Below are 22,768 nucleotides of genomic sequence, written 5' to 3'. Positions count from 1 at the left end.
GCAGGACACGGAGGCAGTGAGTCCACATGTCTTCTCCATCTGACGTCAGTGTCCCCAGAATTCTTGCTTTACTCTCTATCTGACCACTACACAGACACAGGAAGCAAAGATCTTATGACAATTTTCCACCCCTCTGTACACACTTTATCTTTCTGCCATAGAACTTGATGGGCAGCTTGGCAATCTCCCTGAGCCAAGAAAGCAGCTAGACTCCATGGGGCAGGGAAAAAGAGGAAGAAGTCATGTAAAGGAGGGATGCAGACACTGGTGTGAGCACTCTGGGCAGCTTTCACACACAGCTGGGCCACACATGCACAGGGAAAGGCTCAATAGATCACCTGCTATGGCACTGGGAGTGATTCCGGACACATATTAGAGATTTAACTAAGGCAGGGTGGACAGACTCACTAAAGACATCATAAAAATCCTAAACATCTGGACTGGATTAAAAGATGTGGCACATATACACAAGGGAATATTACTCAGCAATCAAAAAGATAAGCACATGCCTTTTGCAGCAGCATGGATGGAGCTGGAAGGAATCATGCTCAGTGAAATAAGCCAGAAGAAAAAGAAAAGAACTGGACAGCTTCACTCATAGTAGGAGCATAAGGGACCAGGGAAAAGAAAAAAAAAAATGGCAAGCAGTCTTATGAAGAAATTATGAAATCAATTTCTCATAAAAGCACTAGTAAGAATAACATTTTATTAACAAATTCAGACAGAAATACATTTATAAATATACAAAAGTATGTGTGTGTGTTTATACTCATACATGAAAAAAGCTGAAAAGGAAACATATACACAGAAAGAACTCAAATTCAATAAGAAAAAAAAACACAATTTATAAAAAGGTCTACAAAGGAAGATATAGACCCAATAAATATAAGACCCACCAGAACTAATGGTCCCACACAATTAGTTAACAAGGAAATAAAAACTTAAAACCACTGTAAGATACAATTACATACCCACCAGAATTGCTCAAATTAAAAACTGATATCATTGAATGTTGTTAAGTATGGGGAGCACCCAGAACTCTCACTTTGTGAGCATAAAATGACACAACCACCCCAGAGGAAGATCTGACAAATTCCAGGAATACTAAGCACACACCGCACCTATCCAGGCCTCTCAATTGTACTCCTAGATAGTACCTTTGGAAAAATAAAAGCTTAGGGCCACAAAGACCTGTGGGGAAAAATTTCATAACAGCTTTCTCATAATAGCCCCCAACTAAAAGATCATCCAAGTGATCTTCAGTAGAATAAATGAAGACAATAGATTAGCAATCAGCATACCTGGCCCCCAAATCTCAGTTTCTAAATGCCACTCCCACTAGCAGAACCCAGGGTTCTTGGGAGAAGTAACTGTTTCCTGGGATTGGAGCTGGGCAGAAGAATGAGTCTGGAGCATCACATGAAGCCAGAAAACAAACCAGTGTTCACAGAATGATGGGCTACGTCAGCAGGACAAAATGGCAGCTTGAAGGCGTTCCTACGGGACAAACGGGAATAGTCAGTGTAAATACTGATGGAAATGGACTCAAAGACGTTGAAGAGAACCACTGAGTTTATACTGTAGGAGAAAAAGAAACGTTCCTCCTTGATGTACAATACCAACCAGTAAATAAAGTTAGAAAACAGCCAACAGGGTCTACAAGAGTGGGCAAAATGTTCATAAGGAACCAGCTGAACTGCAAGTTCATGTGGAGGGAGATGGCACAATAATAGCACATACCTCCCGACAAGACTCACAAGGGCACCGCCGTTGTGGCGTGCATAGTGTGAAAATGATGTTTTTGCTAACAAAGCCAAGAAAGACTGAAGGCCAATTCCAGATTAAAGGACAAAAAAGTGGCAGGACAACTAAGGTAACGTGTGGTCCTGGGTTGGGTGTTGGACTGGGAAGGAAAAGAGCCATAAGGAACACAAATGGATAAATGGACCAAATTGAAGCGCGCATGTGAGTTACAGCTCAGATGGTGTTAATACCCAGTTTCCTGGGGTTTCGTTCTCCTATGGCTTAGTATAGGAGATGAGAGGAAAAAAAGAGGGGGACAATGAAGGAAAGAGAGGGTGGGGCAGGTGTCGGAAGACAGAGAACAAATGACAGAGCGAATGGGGTAAACCATCAGCAGCAGTGTGCACCTCTGGGTGAAGGATGCACTGGAGTTCCCTGTATAATCCGTACAAGTTTTCTGCAGGTTTGATAAAGCAAGCTGAGAGGCTATCTGCATGCACACACATTATTGTAAGTGTTCTGCACCTAATGTCAGGTCATGGGACTCAGGAATATGAAGAGACCTGCTCACCATAAAATGACCACGAGCCAGGCTTCGAACTGGGAAGCACTTCTCTTAATAACAAGCCTTTCCTGTTACTGCCAACCCCACCAGACTTCAGCCATCAACGATGGCCCTGTAGGAGTTTGGTCACAACTCTCCCCCACACAATTGGCTGAGAGTCCTCTCCTATGTTCTTCCATCACCGCTTGCATGGGGGAAAGATGCACAGTAGGGCGTCTCCTCGGGCTTCTGAGCTCTCTACTCCGCATCTGAGTGGCTGGTCTCAGGGATCCACACAGCCACTGAATTCCTTCCTTGCTCTGGGATAGCTCTAAGTTCTCCCGTTTGCCCGAACTGAAGCGGTGTTCCTCTTCCAGTCTGGATTCCCCTATCCTGCTTCACTTTTCCCAATCGCACTGACCCCCTGACATGACATATATTTATCTGTCTTCCCTGACTGAATACAGGCTCCATGAGAAATGGGGACCATGTTATTTTTGGTTCACTGCTATATATTCAGTTCTTATAATAGTTCAAATAGTTTTTATAATAGCCTGGCAGGTGTGTGCCATGCACAAAATGTATTTACTAGACGACTAGATAAACAAATGCATGCAACTGCAATGCTTTGCAATGGAATTTTTTGACACATTGACCAGCTAATTCTGAAATACATATGGATTAAAGGTGCATAAATAGCTAATGTAACTACAAAAATAAATAAGGGGAGGTACTCACCACATAATTTATGTGGCTGCCAAGCTACAGCATTTAAGGGTACTACTGTCACAGAAACAGAGATCAGTAAACTGACCAGTCTAGAGAAAGACCCCAGCAAGTGGCAGGTGTGTTGCAGGTATGAACAGAGTAGATTCACAGATTTACTGGTAAAGAAAAGGCTCCCAATCGTCAAGGTGGAGTAGTGGTTTCACCACATGAATTAAAGAAATTTCATTCTGATTTTATATATACCATTACATAAAAATAAATTCCAGATAATTTAAAGAACTAGTATTCAAATTTCCTCTAGAACTATCAGGGAGGAAAAGTCTATTATATGACCTTGTTTGTAGAGGAAGCTTCTTAAAGACACCAGGAAGAGAAAAACACAAAGGACAAGATACATTGGTCTGACTTAAAAATATTTTTATGGAAAAAAAATCTAAAGCACAAGTCAACTTGGAGCTACTTACAACATTATTCCTGCAATTCACTAAGAAAGCCAAAGAGCCCAACAGAAAGCCAGGCAAAGAACACAAAATGGTGATTTCTCAGTTAGGAAAGTCTAATTTCCATACAGACATGAAAAAAGACGCCCAGACTCATAGCAATGACAGAAAAAAGTTCACAGAAATAGCAACATACTATTTTCCACTTGTTAGATTAATAGAATCTTGTCAGGCGGCTTCATGCTGGAAAGCAGAAATGCCCAATACTGCTGGCAGGACAGCGTGTGAGGCCGTCCGGCGCCTGCAGCCTGGAAATGCACAGTCTGTCCACCCAGCACGGGAAGAGCCATGCAAGCTGCGTCCTGAGACTTGCTTGTACAGGAAAACATTAAATATACCCAAGAGGCCAAGAAAACACAAGTGAACTTGTTGTATTTACTCAATAGGTTTCAGTGGTTCTCAGTCACGTGACTTGTACCTATCAACACAGAGCGCCAGGATCTACAAGGTGAAAGTAGTTACAGCTTGATTATTTATGTGCAATACCATTTCCTTATGAAACAAGGTGAAAACATGAAGTGTGACGCCTGCATAGACAGGCCGTTGGCCACCTCTGCAGGGGGCAGGTGGAGACAGGACAGTGAGGACCAACCACAGGGACTTTTTTTTTTTTTTAAAGATAGTTTTTACTTCTGGACGGCAGGAATGTCGATGTTTATTATTTGCCCTTTTCAGTTCTTTTTTTTCAAGTGTCTATTTGCAGGGTGCATTCTTTGGCACCTCAGCACATGTTCTGTTCATACCATGGAAAGTCAGTAATGTCACACACTGAGGACAGAGCAATACTGAGCTTTATATGTGTTTTCAATGATCTTCAAAATAAATTTGTCGATACTTGAGTTTAACCTTAATGGTCAGCTTAAGTGATATCCTCTTAAAAACTGAGACGTGGTAGTTATCAACATGACTTAAGAGCAAACTACACTTAAAATACAATCATCTAGATGCGGATTCCTGAAGGGTTGATCTTATGTATACAAGACTGTCAAATAAAATCCCTTTTCTCCAGTGCCATCTGGTGGGAACACGAGCAATGTCACCTGTACCCTGCACACACACACGAGGCAATGTCACCTATACCCTGAGCATACACACAAGGCAATGTCACCTGTACCCTGCACACACACGAGGCAATGTCATCTGTACCCTGCATACACACACACACAGCCAGCTGTGGTTTACAGGATCAGTCTTCCTGACCAAACAGCCTCTTTTGTCCTAAGGTTACTGGGTCCTACACTATTAACCTTTTTCCTTTAGTCTTCCTCAAACTGCGTCTTCAGCCTACAGATCAGACAAATGCTGCTCTTTCTCTTGTCCTGCTCAGATGTCTTCCTTTATGCTTTTTATAGAAATGTTTCTTTATTAGATCATTCTGCCATCAGTCTGCACTCATCCACACTTTTAAGCCCTTGAGCAAAAAATTCCAAAAGTGCATTTTGATGTTAAACATTTTAGTGTCACATTGCTTTATATAACTTGTAAACTTATGAGGACAAGCAAGCATTTTTCATTGAAAGGCCTTTAAAAATATAACATATATTGTCACTATGAGTAGGCAGTGGGAATTAGAATTAGTTCTTTCTCCCCGATACTGGATAAGACAGGATAAAACATTCAGAATCTTATCAAGAGCCAATAAAAAGATTTTTTTTGAACACTGAAATAAAGGGAAGAAAACCTAGTAAAGGGGTGTTTAATCCCCCAGTTTGCAATACTGAGCTCTTTCATCCATTTATGATCCAGAGATGTAACTGAGCAGGGTGGTAAAATTACTCTGGAAAATGCCAACCGTACTCAGAGAAAAATAAGTCAATTCCAATAGGTTTTCCATTAGTGTTTCATGTGGCTCTGACTCCATTCGTGTTTTATAACCTGCTAGTACAGACAGTTTTTTAAGTGCTTCCAAATCTGCACTAGCAGAGAACCAAAATAAATAAAGCAAAAGTTAAAGGCACTCCCTCTGGGGCTCAAAACTGTTAATTTTGCTGTAGGTTTAATTTTAGCGTGTTTCAGTCGCTCCATTTAGATGATCCAATAGGTTCATACAGACACACTGAACTGTGGGTTTGGCTTCTCTTCCTTTCTCAAAATGTATGATAAAGACATTCATCCCAGTGTTGGGACTGACTGACATAAGTTCGGATTTGCTCAGTGTTGCTGGTAAGGAACCCTTAAGGTCAGTCAGAAAATAATCAAACAGGCTCCTCATGTATGCGCCGTGACTCACGACTAAGACACTGGCTACTAATCCTGGAGCGCCACTGTCTGAATTAATTTTGGAGGCATGTTTTTTTCCTAAAGGGAATATCTCAGCCAGAGAAGTTTCCAGAGAGTTGCTGGGAGCTCCTTGGGAAAGCTGCTTGTGCTGATCTCCTTCTTTCAGGATCAGCTGACAAAGAAATTCAAAAAAGTCTTTCCCACGCATTTTCACCTGTAAGGACAGAAAGAAGAGATGCATTAGTGGCTGACAACTTCAACATCAAACGTTAAGTGCTTGGATTGTCTACCGAAGCAGATGAAATTCAATCTGTTGTCCTGTTCATTCAACCAGTAGTCCCAACCAGATAATACTAGTTTCTGGAAGTAGGGAAGCAAACTGGGCATGCCTGACTTCAAAGCACTCAGTGTAATTCTGTCAACAGGAGCCCACTGTAAAAAATATCATTAACTTGGGCCCTCTCTGGTGGTGCAACGGGTTAAAGCACAGCACTATGAAGCTATCTGCAGCTTCTGCAGCAGTTTGAATCCTGGCCCGGGAGGTGACCCACATGGCACAGCAGACCTCTCCTGTCTCGTCCACTGTTCCCCTCAGCAGTGTACTTCAGATGATCTGCCTGTTCTGCACCCCACTTTGTCTCTGGTGAATCCTCTCACCCCCGTTTCCTCTGGCCTGTACCCCGGTTCATGTATACATAAATAAACCTTAAAAATATGTATCATTAATCAAAGAGTATGTGGCAGTATGGTTCAGTTAGCACAACAACCAAACCTTTCTGTAAAAGTTTGAATATAAAGGATGGAGTAGGGGAGGGAACTCCTCAGGTCACTCAAAAACAGAATACTCTCCAAAATACAAGCCTGGTACCCCTGCCACTCACAGAACTCAGGAGGCATTCAAGCCAGAAGATTCTGAATCTTGAATTATTTCACCTCTTGATATTTGTACTCTCCTTGGGCAGAACCATGCCTGCATCCTGACAACCACGGCTCCTGCTAAAGCTACTGCTACAGATGCCTGAAGATCTAACACACCATCAGGTAATGCGTCCTTGAAATCCCTTGCCAGTAATGGCTGCCAACTTCACAGTCAAGATGATGCCAAAAAAAAGTGCTATCGTGCTGCTGCCCGATGAACCAAGAACTTTCAAATTGACTAGCTAGAATTTGGAAACTTCTACTTTGCACAATGAGTCAGATTTTAGTTGTGGTGGTGTAGGCAAGTTTATCACCATGGCAACCTGCCACACTATATACCTGGTCCAGCGTCTCTCCTCCGGGTGGCGTGAACACAGGACACTCTTCCCCAGCTGCTTTGGCCATTGCCCGAAGCTCGCTTAGCGCCCTGCCTTCGGCATCCCCGTATTTCTGTAATGGTCCAACAGACAAAGGTGTCTTGAATGAATTTACAGTACAGCCAGGTGCCTTGAGCTAAGTCCATGTTTATGGCAAATGTAGAACCACAATCCCAGGAAGTCGATCAGCTCTCTTCCATTTTATGAAGGCTCCTCTAGAAGGCTAAGAACCTCCTAGAAAAATACCATTGACACGCTGCGTTGCACACCATGTCCAAGGGGATGGAATGGGATGACTTGCTTGAGCTAACCTAGGTAGCAATGGGGCTTTATTGGACAAATACAGGGATTTGCAGAGACCAAGACGTGCAAGGCCCAGAGTAGCCAGCTCTGCCACACATACCATCTCACCAGGTACTTTCAGTAGCCCGTGGGATGGGGAGCCTCAACTCTATGCCTATACATAGGAAAGGGAAAGCTCAGCCTCAGACAGGCCACGCGACCAGCCTATACTCTTATAGCCATAACTAGCAAAGTTAAATTCAAACCCAATCTGTTGACTTCAAAGTTAGTTTTTCCCGTTCATACAGACCAAGCCTTACCTAAGAAATACACAAGTTACAGAGAAACAAGTGACCAAAAACAGGGGAAATCTACCTCATTAGAAACCTATGATGTGAAAAATTAAGATGGCACCTTTCACAAGTGAACTAAGTTATAAAGGCCGGTAACATCTAGCGTTTGTGTTAAGAGACGCTTCCTGCTGGAAGCTTCTAGTTTGCACAATGAGTCAGATCATTCACAGAAGCAGAAAATGGCACAGCTTTTCTGGAAGGAAACTTAGCAAAATATATATAGATATATACACACATAAATACGTACACATTCTATATCTATACAAAATGAAAAATATATAAGTTTTTTTAAAAAGAGAACACGCTCAGTGATTCATTTGTAAGAAATGTTATTAGGTAAGTGTACAAAGATGTTTACTTTAATGTTATCAGTACCTGTGGAAAATTTAGTCACCATCTAGATGTCCTGCAGGAGAAATGTGTTTTAGTCATGCACTGTCCGGTTACTGGAATAATGCAGTCATCAAACAGGTGACATGACTAATGTACATTTATGGGTGGTGAAAAACACAGCAAGAAGAACTGGTTTCAAAATAACACAGCCCTCAAATAATACAGTGCTCAAAGTAATACAAAATAATACATTTACAAAAACTCATGATCAGATGGATGGATGGAAAGATGGACAGACTAACAGAAAAACATGGAAAAAGTCAGAGCACAAATACCAAAATGTTTACAGCGTGTGTGCAAAGTAGAAATTTTGTTTTTAACAGTTTTTCCCAAACTCTTCTTACTTTTAATTTCTTACAATAATGAGTGACTGGTATTATAAAATGCTTAAAGAGACAAATCACCCTTTATAGTTTGCACTGATGGTTATGAGATTCTGACACTACTGGCAGATACAACAGTTAAGTGTTCGTTTTATGCGTGCAGACACGTTGCCGCTGCTCTTCCTGATCTTCCAGCCCCAGCGTTTATACCCTCGACCACACCTGCAGCAGCCGCTATCACCAACGGGGGCATCACACATCACTTGCCTTCTTTTTCCAAGAATGCAAACAGGGGAGCCCCGGGAGCCCGCAGCTGGGCTTAGATGGCCGCAGACAGGGGGACAAGCCCGGCAGGGAGTGACAAAGCCCCGTGACTGAGGGCAGCGTATGGCACCCACAGAGGTGGAACTGGGAGTCACAGAGGAGCCAGCCTCGGGTGAGAGGAAGCTGGCCTAGTTTGCAGACCAGGTTTCCAGGCACAGCGGAGAACAGCTTCACGAGCTGAGCGAGGAAAGGACTTAGTGGACAACACGGACAAGACCCGTGAGAGGGGCACGTGGCTGAGGGCGCAGAGCATGGACTCCAGGGCCAGATGCCTCTGTGGGAATCCAAGGTCCACCACACCAGACCCTGCGCGTGGACCTGACCTCTAAGCACCAATTTTAAGCCTGAGCACTAAGCACAGGGAAGGAAGAGGGGGTCGGAGGGGGCACGGGTCACACTGCAGCATGTGGGAGGCAGGGTGGTGCTCAGACAGCCCTTGACAGTAAAAAGAAGTAAACTGATTCACCCAGTGGGCACACTCTGGTTGCAACGTGGAGATTAGAAAGGAGTGAGACACGGAGCCGAAGAGTCTCCATTCTGGTGAGAGATGACAGGGAGCGGCAACAGCCCTGGGTTTGACAAACGTGAAGGATGCAAGGACAGTTTTTGGCAGGATGTGATGCCGCGACAGTCTGAGGGAGGTCGGCCCTGCCGTGTGGGGGGCAGTGAGAGGCCAGGTGGATGGTCTGAGGCGCTGGGTAGCGAGGAGCTGGGTGAATAGGGCATTCCCCTAGCTGGGACGCAACAGAGGGCACTTTGATACACAAGGGTGAGGAAGCTGGATGCGTCTATTAGAAATCAGAGCAGAGGCTGAAGCACCCAGCACAGACCGAGGCGAGGCCCAGCTCACTGTGCTCTGCTCAGCTCAGGCTACTTTTCTGGACAGTGTCTGAGCACTGACTCCTGGGCAAAGAGCAAGCTTTTTGCCTAAGAAGTGTTCATGCTGAAGGTTGAACTGTAGCATGTATTTTGACCTGTAACAGAAAACATGTGCGAGCCACGAAAAGCAAGGCTTTCAAAATCCCCAAAGTCATTCTCCATTTCCGTCCAGGAATAGAAGGAATCACAGGACTGGCAGGGACATTTGTCAGCTTAAGGTCACTATCTTAGCACACGGCACTCTGTTCTAGGAGAGCTGGGGTCAAACCTCAGACTTGAAATTGCTGCGTGGCTTTAATTAAACCACAACTTCCAGAAGATTCATTTCTGGTACATAAAATGGGTATGAGAAAGCTGCTTGTGCTTAAAATCAGGGAGTATGATTCAGAGGCTAAGGAAAGAACTATTCCCTGTTACCTTAAACTCTTCTGTACTAAAAAAAAAAACAACAAAAAACCTGTACTGTTTTAAATTCTTGCTTATCTTCTCTATCATGTTTTTGTAATTTAAGCTCCTCATAGGTTTTTAATGAATAAGACAGTGTGCGTGTCAGAGTATGTAACAGTGATTTTCTCACACATCTTACCATGTAGGCAAACTCTATTTCTAGCAGGAATGCATTTATTGTTTCGTTGTGTGATAAACTGGGTCGGTTCATTAACATCTTATGGTAAAGGACAGTATCAGTTACTTACCCTTTCTCGAAGTCGAGAATCATATGTCACTGTCAGATCTTTGCAAACATTGCTCTTCTCCAAAATCCCATGCATGGTCTGCAAAATCAAGACAATTGTTGCTGCGTTCATAAAAATGATGATTCTTGTCAAAATGTCAACATATGCATTCCATCTTAGTGCAGAAAGAAGTGCTAGAATCAATTTCCCTTTGCAAAAGTTGCTTCTCTTCTGTACCATTCATCCTGTGTCTCCCATGCCCGGTTCTGATGTTTTCTGCTGACCTGTTCAGTGGCCAGCAAACCCCAGTCTGCAGGCTGAACCCAGCCATTGCTCGCTTTTGTGAATAAAGTTTATGAGGCCAGTCAGTGATGTTACGGAGGCTTTCCAGTACGCCAGCAGCCCTGACCGGTTGTGACAGAGACCATGGAACCCACAAAATGTAATTAACTGTAATTCAGCTCTTTACGGAAAGCATTCTAGTTCATCGACTCCCGTTCAGCTCATTAATTTTAACCCTTGTTCTAGTTCATTAATTCTCCATTCATGTGTGGTCTAAAATACTGCTAAACCCACGCATTTCAGTCACTTTTAGAATTTGCATTTGGTTCTTGTTTCTAGTTTCTAGTTCTCTGCTGAAATTGTTTATGTTGCCTTTTACCCAGACCTGACATATTTCAAGTTCTGTGTCTAACGGCTTGCATGAGGCGAACTCCTGCTGCCTTTTGGATATGGCTCATCTCCGTTCATGTTTCCTTCGCTCATTGAGTGCAGGTTATTTCTGGCTAAGAACTGCTGTATTTGCAAAACTGAAGACATTTGTCTACAATCAGCCTTGCTTTTAAATTCCCCACACTCTCCTCAGGAGATATCACTACTGCTGCTTCACCTCATCAACACTTATTTATATTCACCTACACCATTCTTGAAGTTCAAAGCTTCCTTATGGAATTATTTTTCTTCTTCAATTATCATTGGAAAGCTTATTTACAATCTGATTGTCTAAAATGTCTCCATTTCATCTATTTTGCTGGGTACGAAACTCACTAACCTGGGCCCTCCCTCATGGCACAGAAGTTAAAGACAGTGCTATTGCCAGCCACAGCAGTATGAGTTTGATCCCCAGCCAGGGAGTGACCCACATGGCGCAGCAGACCCCTCCTGTCTCACCCGCTGCTCCCCTCAGCAGTGTACTTGGTCAGTCTGCCTGTTCTGCTCCCCACTCTGTCTCTGGTGAATCCTCTCACCCCTACACCTCAAGCACCATCCCAGTTCTTATGTACATAAATAAATGAATCATCACTGCTATTACAGGTTTGCTGACAGTCTACTGTCGGTCTTTAGTGGATGATGTTTCTCCTCTTATTCTTGGAGCTCTGCAGTTTTATTTCTCTTCTATTTGTCCTGATTTGGATTTGTTATACGTCCTGGATGTGAGCATTTGTCAACTTTCAGCAACTCTGTAAAATTGCAACCATGACCTCTTTGAATACTGCCTCTTTCTGATTCTCTCCGCTACCTCCTTTAGGCCTTCTCCTCATGTTCCTCTTGTCTTTTAAATCCTCGTATTTTTCATCTCTCACACTGCCATGTTTAAATTACTAGCTCCGATTTATCTGTAAGTTAAAGATCACTTCAGCTGTGTTTATCCTATGATTTAGTACATCCACCAGGGTTTTATTATTTGGGTTTTCTTTTTTTAAGCTGGTCCCTTATATTTTAAAATAAACTTTGAGGTTTAATTTACAATAAACTATGTTTATTTTAATTTTATGGTTCACTGAGTTTTGATCAATGTATATGCCCATCTAAGCAATACCCAAAATCAAGATGTAGAAGAATCCCATCATCCCTTAAGAATCACTTCACTGTAAGATTAGAGGTCTATACTGCCTGAAGTCCAATGTCTGAGAACCATTGTTCCACAAATTTTGTCCAGTTTTCTAGTTGTTAATGGTGAGGAAAGGAGGTTCAAATTCTAACCCTGCTGGGGCTTCCCTGGGTTAAGTTCTTATCACTATGAAGCTATCCCCAGCCAGGGATAGCTGGCTCACAGGGCACAGCAGGCCTCTCCTGTCTCACCTGCTGCTCCCCTCAGCAGTTTATTTCAGTCCATTTGCCTGTTCAGCTCCCCACTCTGTCTCTGGTGAATCCTCTCACCTCCCCACCCCCAAATCTCTGGCCTGTACCTCCGTTCTTGTATGCATAAAATATTTTTAAAAAAATTCCAACCCTGCTATATTCCTGTATTTGTTACATAAGCCACCTTCCACTGAGCTTTTAGAAACTGGTTGTTGTTTTTTAATCTGACGTGATTTTTTCTGCTCTCTCTTTCCTACGAATATTTCAGACATATAACTTATTTCTTCATAGCAACACAGCTGGGTTTTTTAAAACGGTACCAAGAGTTTGGGAGATTTTTCAAGGCTATATGACTGATAAAACTTCTGACTCATCAACATAAAACCTGACTCTAGACTTACCTGCTTTGTCCTCATGAGGTCACTGGAGAAAATATGGGTAAACCTCACATTTTTAAGGAAAGTACCAGCAGCCGCTGCTTGTTGAAATCCAGTTTCTGAAAGGGGTTCGTCTACACCTTGTCCTGGGGTATTAAGCAACAGTAACATTCAAAAAAGCAGATAAGGATAAATTAAATCAGAGGTGAGAACATAAATAGCATTTATCTATACTTTATCCAAAGATCTCCTTGGATATTTTTCCAGAATACCAGACGCAGTAAAGCGAAGCCCTATTGATCCAGGCTCGGTCATCCAAACCCAGACGTGCATCCCATGAAGGCTGGCCTGACGGGAACCTGACCAGTGAGCACTCAGCTGTCCCACACGTCTGATCTGTCACGTTTGTCCACCTCTTCATGAGCTCTGTGTTTTATGAGTGCTGGCTCTGATCTTGTGTTCTCAACTGAGATGCTATGTTTGGCTGGTAAGATCATCACCTAAAAAGTCCTGCCTTCTGTGTCTCTGTTGCCCAAATGCTCGGCTGTATTGCTTTCGCTTCTCCCCCTCTTTCCTTCCTTCTACTTTCTTTTTCATTTTCAAGGCATTCTGGATCCTATTCCCAGGTTGGCTGATGAGACATTCTGAAGGGTTCTCCTACAAACTAAGTGTATGTGCAGGCACATGTGTGTATGTGTGTGTGTGTTGTTCCTGGGATCACTAAATATAAGGGGAAATCTCCAAGAGGAGGAACAAAATAAGCAAACCCCTAAGCTTAAATTTTGATGTTGTTAATTTGAGAACGATGCAGTCATCATCACATGGGGTCAAGTGGGGATTAGGCGGACCTGTGGGGCAGGGTCAGAGAGGAAAGGAGCGTGGGACAGCACTGTGGGAAATCAAGGCAGGAGGTGCATGCAGCCTCAGGCCCACGTAACCAGAAGCAAACCCTCTGCAAAGGAAATCAATCTCAATAAAGCTAACACATCCTGTACTTGTGCAGAGTAAAAACCAGATCAAAGGCAACACAGATGAGAATCCTCCATTGTGAATAAACAGGAAAAACAAAAGACATATTTAGAGCCACTAATACTGCAGACACTGAGTCAGCAAATGCAGACTGTACAATCACTTTGGGTAAAACAAAGACAGAAGAAAAATGAGCAAGTAGCAAAATGGAATCAGAAGCAACCAGTTTTCTAAAGGAATGAAATATACCTTTTAATAGTGAAAAATGAACTTGCTGAGGGGAGAAAAAAAGCCCCTGGGTGGATCAAGAGAGAGGCCTAATGAACTCACAGACAGGGCTGAAGCTATCACTCAGCGCGCCGGCCGGCCAGGGACCAGGAGATGGAGCTCTCCCCAACAGATCAGAGACAGGAAGGAAGGACTGAGAACTCCTAACATACTACCCACTGGGACACCAGAGAGGAGAGAGAAAATGAAGAGGGAACAGGAAGACATAATGGCTGAGAATTTTTGAGAAACCAGCCTAAAATGAGATAAGCGCAACACAACATACAGCAAGCAGGAGACATTTTTCAAAAATCCCTCCTAAAATGATTAAGGGAAACTGTAGAATGCCAACACCAAACAGGAGATTTCAGAAGTAGCTACAGAGACAGATGACCTGCTACGGAATGCCATCTGGCTGAGCAACGACTCGAAAGCTAAAAATCAGCAGAATATTCTCTTCCAAGCTGTCACTCTAGAATGGCTTATACTGAAAGCGGTTGGCTGGAGTAACACAGAGCTGTCTAGATTAGAAAAAATTGCAACTATTACCATCAGCTCATCTTCACCATGCTTTCAAGGAAAGTACTTCAGGAAGGTAGGTCTGAGATAGAAGAACAATGATGAGGTGAGACACTGCTATTATGTATGCAAATTTCAACAAGCTAAATAATAATGCTGACTGACATCATGGGTTCAAAGAGGATAAGACTCAGACGTCAGAGGACAGCAACCTAAGTTCTCTGTATTTTCCAGGGAGATGCCAAATCTTATTAGGAACTCCTGGCATAAATGGCAACAATTTAAAGGCAACTGTTAATTAACAGAGAGATTATACTGAAAGACGGAATCAGGTAGCCCTGAAGACATCTTTAGAAAGAAAGGTTCAAAGAAAAGGATGAAAGGAAACAGATGCCAGGCAAACCCAATCCCGAACAGCACTCACAAAGGCAGGACTACGTGACCAGTCTTAGGGTCACTGCAAATCATCAATCACCCAATTCACTAGGAAGTAGTTTCAGGTATTGAAAGATAAATTTACCACCAAAGTTGGAAAGTGAACTTAGTTCACACAAAAACGGATAGTATAGGCCCTGCAGGGAAATTAGCAAATTTACAAAATTAGCAAAGGGTAAGAGTTGATGAATAAATTCAAGAACGTTGGCTCTTTGATATATACCTCAAAACCCAACTACTGGGGGACAGAGATTTTTTTCAAGCATATAATGGTAGATAAACAAAAACTGAGCATGTTAACAACTTCCAAAGATATGTTATCAAAAAAAACTCCCACTCTCAGTACACAAGCAATAACACAGGAATTCAATTATCGCAGATGAAGAATACAAAAGCCAAAAGCCCAGTCTTCTGGAAATTTTAAAAATAGTTCTGAATGTCTTAGTGATGAATAAAGAAATCACAATGGAAATTTAATATACTGGTGCTGAACACCTATGAAATTACTCTATTAATACTGTAGGTGTGCAAGGAAAATGGTATTTAAAAAATAGATGCCAATGCCTTTAAAAAAATGGCTGTAAATTAAAGAACAATGCATCTGACTTACAAAATTAAGAACATAAAGCCTAATGGACACAAAAGTTTATTCATGATCAGCTCCTAAGGAAATGAAACAAATAAGTAGCCCAGGGACAGAGTGGTCAGGGTTAGAAGCCCAAAGGAAAACAAAAGTTCCAGTAATCATCAGACTAGTTTCTAGAAGAGGGACTATGAAATAAGCCTTTTCAGGGCCCTCCCTGGTGGCGCAATGGGTTAATAAGCACAGCATTAAAAAGCTAAAGCCACGTCAGCATGAGTTCGATCCCTGCCCTAGAGGTGACCTACATGGCGCTGCAGAGGTGACCTACATGGCGCTGCAGACCTCCCCTGACCCACCTGCTGCTCCCCTCAGCAGTGTACTTCATCCATCGGCCTGTTCTGCTCCCCACTCTGTCTCTGCTGGATCCTCTCACTGCCTTTGCACCTCTGGCCTGTACCCCACCTCTGTATGATTAAATAAATCTTTTTTTTTAAAAAATCAGCCTTTTCAAAGCCCAGATGTCCCTAGCCAAATAAACCAAACCCAACGCTCTCATAATCACTGACCAGAAAGAGCATGTCTAGCTGAAAGTTCCTCCAAAATGTTCTTTCAAAGCCAGGCTAATTCTCAGGGAGATTAAAAGATCGGAGACCAAATTAACAGAGCCAGGGAAGAACTTGCTCAGAATAAAGCAATAATCCCACATGAGAACAGCAGTTCTCTTTTCAAACCCATTCTGTGTTATTGCTAAAAATAATATAACTATGGCAGCAGAAAGAGAACATTAACACCAGCCAGTAAACCTCATGCTTCCAAATATGAAATCATTTTATATCGTGGTGGTTATATTTTAAGACCACTATCCCCAATATAACTATTTAATCAGCTGACTGGGCAACTTTGATGCTACCAATGAACAATCAGGGTGCTGTCTATACATCCAGTTCATTTAGGAGACTTATTCCTCTTGATTACCTTCTGCTGGGATCCCATTTCTGTTACTGTGATATTTTAATTCTGTAATCCCAACTCATAATACAGAACTGCCCCCTGGCGACCCCATCCCATCAAATCTGATTACCACATATCACATTAACACTAAGAGAGAGAACCAAAACAAGAGAGTATACCAACCTTGAATTATTTTCTCCTTGTTAAGTCTTGTTTCTCCACTAAAACAGAGAAGGGGGAGGACCTTTATTACCAAACGGTTCTGAGATGAGAAAAAAAATCACCAACCAAAGGTTAACAAAGATATTCACAACAAACAGCATTGGAACTTCCTTATATATTTCAAAATCTAACCCCAAGTTACTCTAAACTAGTATTTTCAATTGTCTATGCTCAACATATTGAACTGAGGAACTAAGAATTTCAAACCACCTCAAAGTAAAATGTATAGATCAAAAACCAATCTTAAATGAACTGCAGGTAGGAAAAACTCTATTAAAAGCATACCTTTGGTTTTTGCTAATAATCTTGGTAGAGTAAATGCATGATCAAAACTATTTCCACGGGCAACAGGACCGAAACATGCCAGTCCACCTGCGTGTGGTCAGAACACATGAATAAGGTCTGGGGCAGCGAACAGTGTGGGAAAGAATCGGGCATGCCTTCCGATCCCCACCATCAAACAGTCCCGAGATTTTTCTCAAGCTCTTCCATTTTGTCCTGCTGAGACTATCTTGCAGACCAAGCTAAAGAATTGAGGTTTGAGGACTTAAAAAGCCAATGCAATTTTGAAGCAACCAGAAGATTGATCCAATCCTATTCCTAGGAATATCTCCATCCATCCATACTTAAGAGAATATTTACCAGAATATTATTCTATAGCAAAAGATGATAAACTACCTGAACATCCATTACCATGAGACTGGTTACAATGACAAATAAACAGTGGCATCCCTACATGATGGAATACCATGTAGTCATATCCCCTAAAAAGACAGGGATTATATGTAAAGGCAAGGGGAGATCACAAAGACATATTAAGTCAAAAATATGATGCAGAGTGATATAAAAAGAATGCTTTTTTTTAAAAGGTGGAGTGAAGAATAAACATTTGGGTTTGCACAGGCACTGGAAAGGTACATACACACACACAACTCTTGCCACCCAAGGGGTGAGAAGGTAAACAGAAGACTAAGGGTGAAATTACACCGGACTATTTACCACTAATTTTCAATATTATTTTTATTAATATTCATAAAATATTTCTTATGCTCCAAAAGCATATGAAATGGATGTGAAAGGTTTTAATCTCAACCATTTGGAGGGGTAAAGCGTTCAGGGCGATAATGGCGTTAACTGTCATTCCTAAAGCAGAAAGTGTTCCCGTAAGTTAGTTCACTTCCTATCTCAGCCTCATAATCTTGTTGAGACCAAGAAAAAAAGGGAACAGCTGTTTAAATATGAGTGACATCTTCTTTAGACAGTAGCTTTACAGCCAATTCAATTTCCAGCAAAACTTAAAACCCCATCCTGTAGTTATTTTGAACCTCATATCGTTTTGCCCATTTTATGTGAGTTATAAACTCTCTAATCATTTATAATAAAGATTTAAAATAAAGGATGGCAAGAAATGTGATAATTTTGTGAGTTCAGATCTTTTACACAAATTCAGCAAAAACATGATTATTTTTTGGATGCTTGCTGAAAAGCTTAACTCAAGGCTTTTATTCAGTCCTAATAGCTGGCTTGATAAAAGACTGAGAATAAGAGGTATCAGAATGTCATCCTATAAAAATAGAATCCAGCACTTACTCACTTTATAAGGGCACTGCCCCACCATCTCCATTTTCAGTAAATGGAGAAAAAAATAGCTATAACAGAGTGAAGAATTCCATTTAGCGCTGTCAGAAGAAACTACCACAGACGCTGGAATAGTAATGACCATTGGCTTTCTATAGGGCATCTGTGCCTTCAAATCACTTTGTAAATGTTAGCGTAAGAATCTAGAAATAGATTATTTTTCCAAAAACTTTCATAAATGTTTAGTTTTATAGCTTTTATCCGCTATATCAAGGAGTCTGTATAAATCCTTGACATAACTGTTTAAAGTCTGTTTGGGGAGTGGGAAAGAAAAATAGGAGGCTAAAATCATTTGACGATTAATCTGCTTTCCTTAACCACAGTTTGGCTGGTGACAGCAGCAGCGTGGAGAGAGCTGAAAGGTCAGAGGAATATATATATTTGGAGCAGTCAGGAGTAACACCACTCATTGGCAAAATCATGAGGTAGGATCTCTTTCCCAAACAGAACACCAGCTCTGCAAAACCCCACATGCTGCCACCACGTCTTATGACCTGACCTCCCCAGCTCCTCACACTGCGTCCACTCATTCTGTAGATTATCCCACTGCTGTTCGTTTGAAAGGTATTTTATTTTGCTAATTTTGGCTTAAAATCCATGACCTTTCCTTCCAAATCACATAGAAAGCCTCATTTCCCGATCATCTCCTCTTAAGGAATTCAAATCCAACCGACATATAGTTGACAAATTATGGAAAGTTGGGGGCAAGTTTTTCAAAATAGATATGGTTTAGTGTACATGGAAATATAAAGCCTCACCTGATGTTTAACGAATACAACTTTACCCTAATTCCTCTACACTAAGTTATTTGAAATGCAGATTTCAAAGGCTTCAAAGTAGATGGTTTGAGATGGAAAAAATGTAAGAGGCCCAACTCTTGATGCATCTTTGTTTATATATCAATTAATCCTAGCTGCAGGAGTTCCCCTAAGTGATCAGCCTCATTCCCAGAAAAAAAAAAAAAAGTCACTCAACAGTTCCTTCTAGCTTTATAAAAGTTTACAGGGGACCAATGTTTCTCTTGTTTGCTTTATGACCGACCAGAACAATGACTGCCTTTCAACAAAAATAACTGCCCAGAGGAAGACAGCCAATCTGTTTTGTTATTAATCACTAATTCATATTTAAGTCACTAAAAAGTCAATTAAATTTAGTTGATTAAAAAAATGTTTCAAGAGGCTGGTAGAAATGGAAGCACAATGGGTGGTTTTGCAAACACCTATGGATAGCCTTACAAGGGCACTAGGACCTTCTAGATCTTTTGCTGGAACCGCCAGCCTACATGTTGGAGTTGTCAACAATGCTGTGCTATGAAATCATGAGAAGTTACTTTAATAGTAACGGTTGACATGAACTTTGAAATTCTGCACATTCTATTCAAAAATGATGTGCACTGGTAGTTTTACTTCCAAATGTGAAGGGAAATATACATACAGTAACAGCACAGGATTTGCTTGAAAATAAATCATTTTTTAAAGTTTTCTTGCATTAACTGAAACAGTACTGTCCCACACAAGTATCTAAATCTTTAAATTTTAAAAATTAATCATTGACTCAGTTTCCCAACACATCTATATCAGAGTGATACATACTCATGTAATAGAATACACCAGGGCCTATTTTCAATTCTTCCAACAGCCAATTCCAGTAAGTATCATAATAGTTAACTACGGTGATTCGTCTCAATTCAGTTTGAAAATAATTTCTCTTCCTGAAAGGATCACCAATTTTTAGCTTTGACAACTCTGAAGGGAAAAAAGGATGGTTCAGTAGAAGAGCTAGCCATCACCCTATCATTTATTTCCACACTTTGCTCCACTTTCCATGAGTAAGACTGAACAGAGCAAACAATTTTATAAACTGTAAGACAAATCAAAATTAGCCTCTAAAATGGCTGCTTATATCTAAGCAACCTGCACGTGCTAGATTTTAAAGAAAGCAGGAGCAGAACTTGCGGTTGAGAGGATGGTTGCTTTGGCTCCAGTCCACCTCCACTCCAATTTGCCATGTGGTTTTAAGTCACCTGTCCTCCGTGCTTCAATTTCCTCACCTGCAAACTGAAGAGCAGTCTTTCCCTGGCTGGCTGGTTAGAATTTAATTACAACACTTAGCACATAATAAATTCCTCCTAGTATTTCTATGAGGAATCAACTGAGAAATCAAACTCTGTAAGACGCAAGGAAGATCAAAGTTCATATTCATCACAGAACTATTTGGAATAAGACTCTAAATAAGGATCACCTTATATTTCCAGGGTTGTTTAACCCAGATTTCCTACAACTTTTGAGGCTCAGCTGTGTGTCAACCACCACGCTGGCTGAATGAAGGTGCCCGGAAGGTGAGCCATCATGGGAAGAAAGGGCAGTCAGGATTCTAGTTCCTGTTCCGCTACTGATTACTTCTAGACTTTAAGGAAGTCATAAAATCATCATAAAATATTCTATAAAATGGAGAAGGGGAGAAGAGATAGGAACTCAACTTCAGGTGACTGCCAAGATCTTCCTGTGAAGGAAGAAAGACAGTAAAAACAGCAGTTCAAGTCAGCTTGAGGAGCCTGGTGTTTTCTGTGAATCCCACTGGACAAAAATGGTGTCTTATTTATGCGTGTGGCCAGTCCGCTGGCACAAAGGACCTATTCAAAATGCTGACCTGGTAATTTACTGAGGATTGCCTGCATTTGTATAAGACTCTGCATTATTGATGAAACAGAAGTTGCTGGATTCTCAAGATCGATGTCTTACCTTCCCTTACAAACTTTACCTCGTTTCCATTTCATTCTCACACTAACTTGGTCAGGCAGGTCGAATTGTTATCCTCATTTTATACATTGTGAAACCGAGGTGGAAAAGATTAAGTCCGTTAACTGAAGCTCAAGTTGCAAGGACCCAGCCTGAGCCCAGATTCTAACTTAGGTCTATCTTGCTTAAAAAAAAAAAAAATCTGTGCGCCTAACCATTCTGAGTTCACTTCCCAATGGCATTTGGCTAATGAATGCTGAAAGGGAACACAAGACAAGAGATCTAAAGTCTTATTATCAGCATTTAGTTACAACCATAATAATAAAATGATTGGTCAGCTGGGGGTTGGGGTGGGGGGCAACCTCTTTTCTCTCCCAGTAATGTAATCTCTGGAGGAAGAAATAAATCTCAGATATATGCATGAGGGCGGGGTGGGGGTGGGGGCTGACTATCCTGGCAAATGAGGTGGGATAAGGGATGGCTGAAGGCAGCCGACATCAAAAACAGCAGCCTCAGAGGAGGCTGCAGGTGCATACTCTTTGGAATACGCTGGGAAACGAAATGGATGCACAGAGAAGTCTGGAGATGAGATTATTTTGCTTCAGCTTTGCACCAAGTAGCTGGGAACCATGATCATGGGCGCCTCCAGACCTCACTCTGGAGCTGCAACGCTGGACTGATGCTATTTAAGACCTGCCTTCCCGGCTGGGCAGCGCGGGGAGGAGGGGTGGAAATGTGATAGCGCGGACCGAAACGCTTGGAAAAATAGCAGATCCGGGCCAGCCCACCCAGGGGTGAGCTAGAAGGGAAGAGAGGGGATGACAGGACCTATACCCGCTCCAAAACCACTCAGGGTAGAGAAGGAGAAAATCCCACAACAGCAATACTCACTGCCGGACGACCGTCAGGGCGAAGCGCGTCATGCTCCCGGACGCCTGCAGTGAGGGGAAGCAAAGGCCGCCGCTCAGCTCCAGTCCCCGGCACCCGCGGCGAGCCGCTCCTCCGCACTGCTGATCACCTCGCCCACCCCACTTCCGCCAATCTCCGCGGCCCAGCCGGCTCCGCTGCCATAGGCCGAGCATGTCTTTACGTCATTCCAGGGAAGCCAACCAGAGCACTGGAAGGCGGACAGCTCGCAGAGGATTGGCTAGAGACGAGACCCCGCCCAGGACCGTGGCGCTTGCGCCCCCGCGCGCGGGGCTGTGATTGGCGCGCGGCAGGTGCGTGTGCCCCGCCCTGAGCTCCTCGGTGGAGGCGATTCTTGCCCGGGCAAGCTTACATCCTGCAGACTCAGGGTAGATAAGCGAGCCAAGGCTTGGATTTGGGGTTGATCTGATTTGAGGCTGGAAGGCAGCCAGTAGGATGTGCAGCGCCTGCCAGATTGCGTCGTAGGAGGTTTACTTGTTAACGTCAAGCACTAGGGATCTTGGGTCAGCCAGGGCTGCCTACGGAGAAACCAGTTTTCAGTCCTTGACTGCACCTTGAGGAACTCCCTCCTGGAGCAAACTTAAGTCAGGCTCTTCCAGACCAGGCCCCTGTCCTTGACTTACTGAGCCCGATTTTACGAAAGAATCCTGCTAATCCAGTTTATGGAGAATTCCCTTGCCCTATAATCAGTCTTCCTGCCGTTCCTACATAAATTCCACCTAGTGATTTTCCATCCTCTGCTTCACCTCAGTCCTGGCTATACATCCCCATGGGTCCCTATTTGAAGTTGTAGATAATCTC

The 22,768-nt window shown here is 42.5% G+C and overlaps 1 protein-coding gene across 1 annotated transcript; it reads right to left on the bottom strand.

The window, feature by feature from the left end:
* Window positions 1-3,416: 3,416 nt before the first annotated feature.
* TIGAR (TP53 induced glycolysis regulatory phosphatase) lies at window positions 3,417-22,071 on the bottom strand. The gene is made up of 6 exons (XM_004692857.2): window positions 21,932-22,071; window positions 16,626-16,663; window positions 12,743-12,864; window positions 10,281-10,358; window positions 6,994-7,104; window positions 3,417-5,950 (listed from the first exon to the last, which is right to left on the bottom strand). Exons 1-6 carry the CDS (start codon window positions 21,961-21,963, stop codon window positions 5,519-5,521), a joined length of 813 nt encoding a protein of 270 aa, XP_004692914.1. The 5' UTR covers window positions 21,964-22,071; the 3' UTR covers window positions 3,417-5,518.
* Between the last annotated feature and the right edge of the window lie 697 nt (window positions 22,072-22,768).

Source organism: Condylura cristata, unplaced genomic scaffold, assembly GCF_000260355.1.
Source record: "Condylura cristata isolate star-nosed mole 26May11 unplaced genomic scaffold, ConCri1.0 scaffold00034, whole genome shotgun sequence".
NCBI classification, from domain to species: domain Eukaryota; kingdom Metazoa; phylum Chordata; class Mammalia; order Eulipotyphla; family Talpidae; genus Condylura; species Condylura cristata.
Note: the sequence above shows the minus strand (reverse complement) of the source record. Positions and strands in the feature narration are given on the sequence as shown.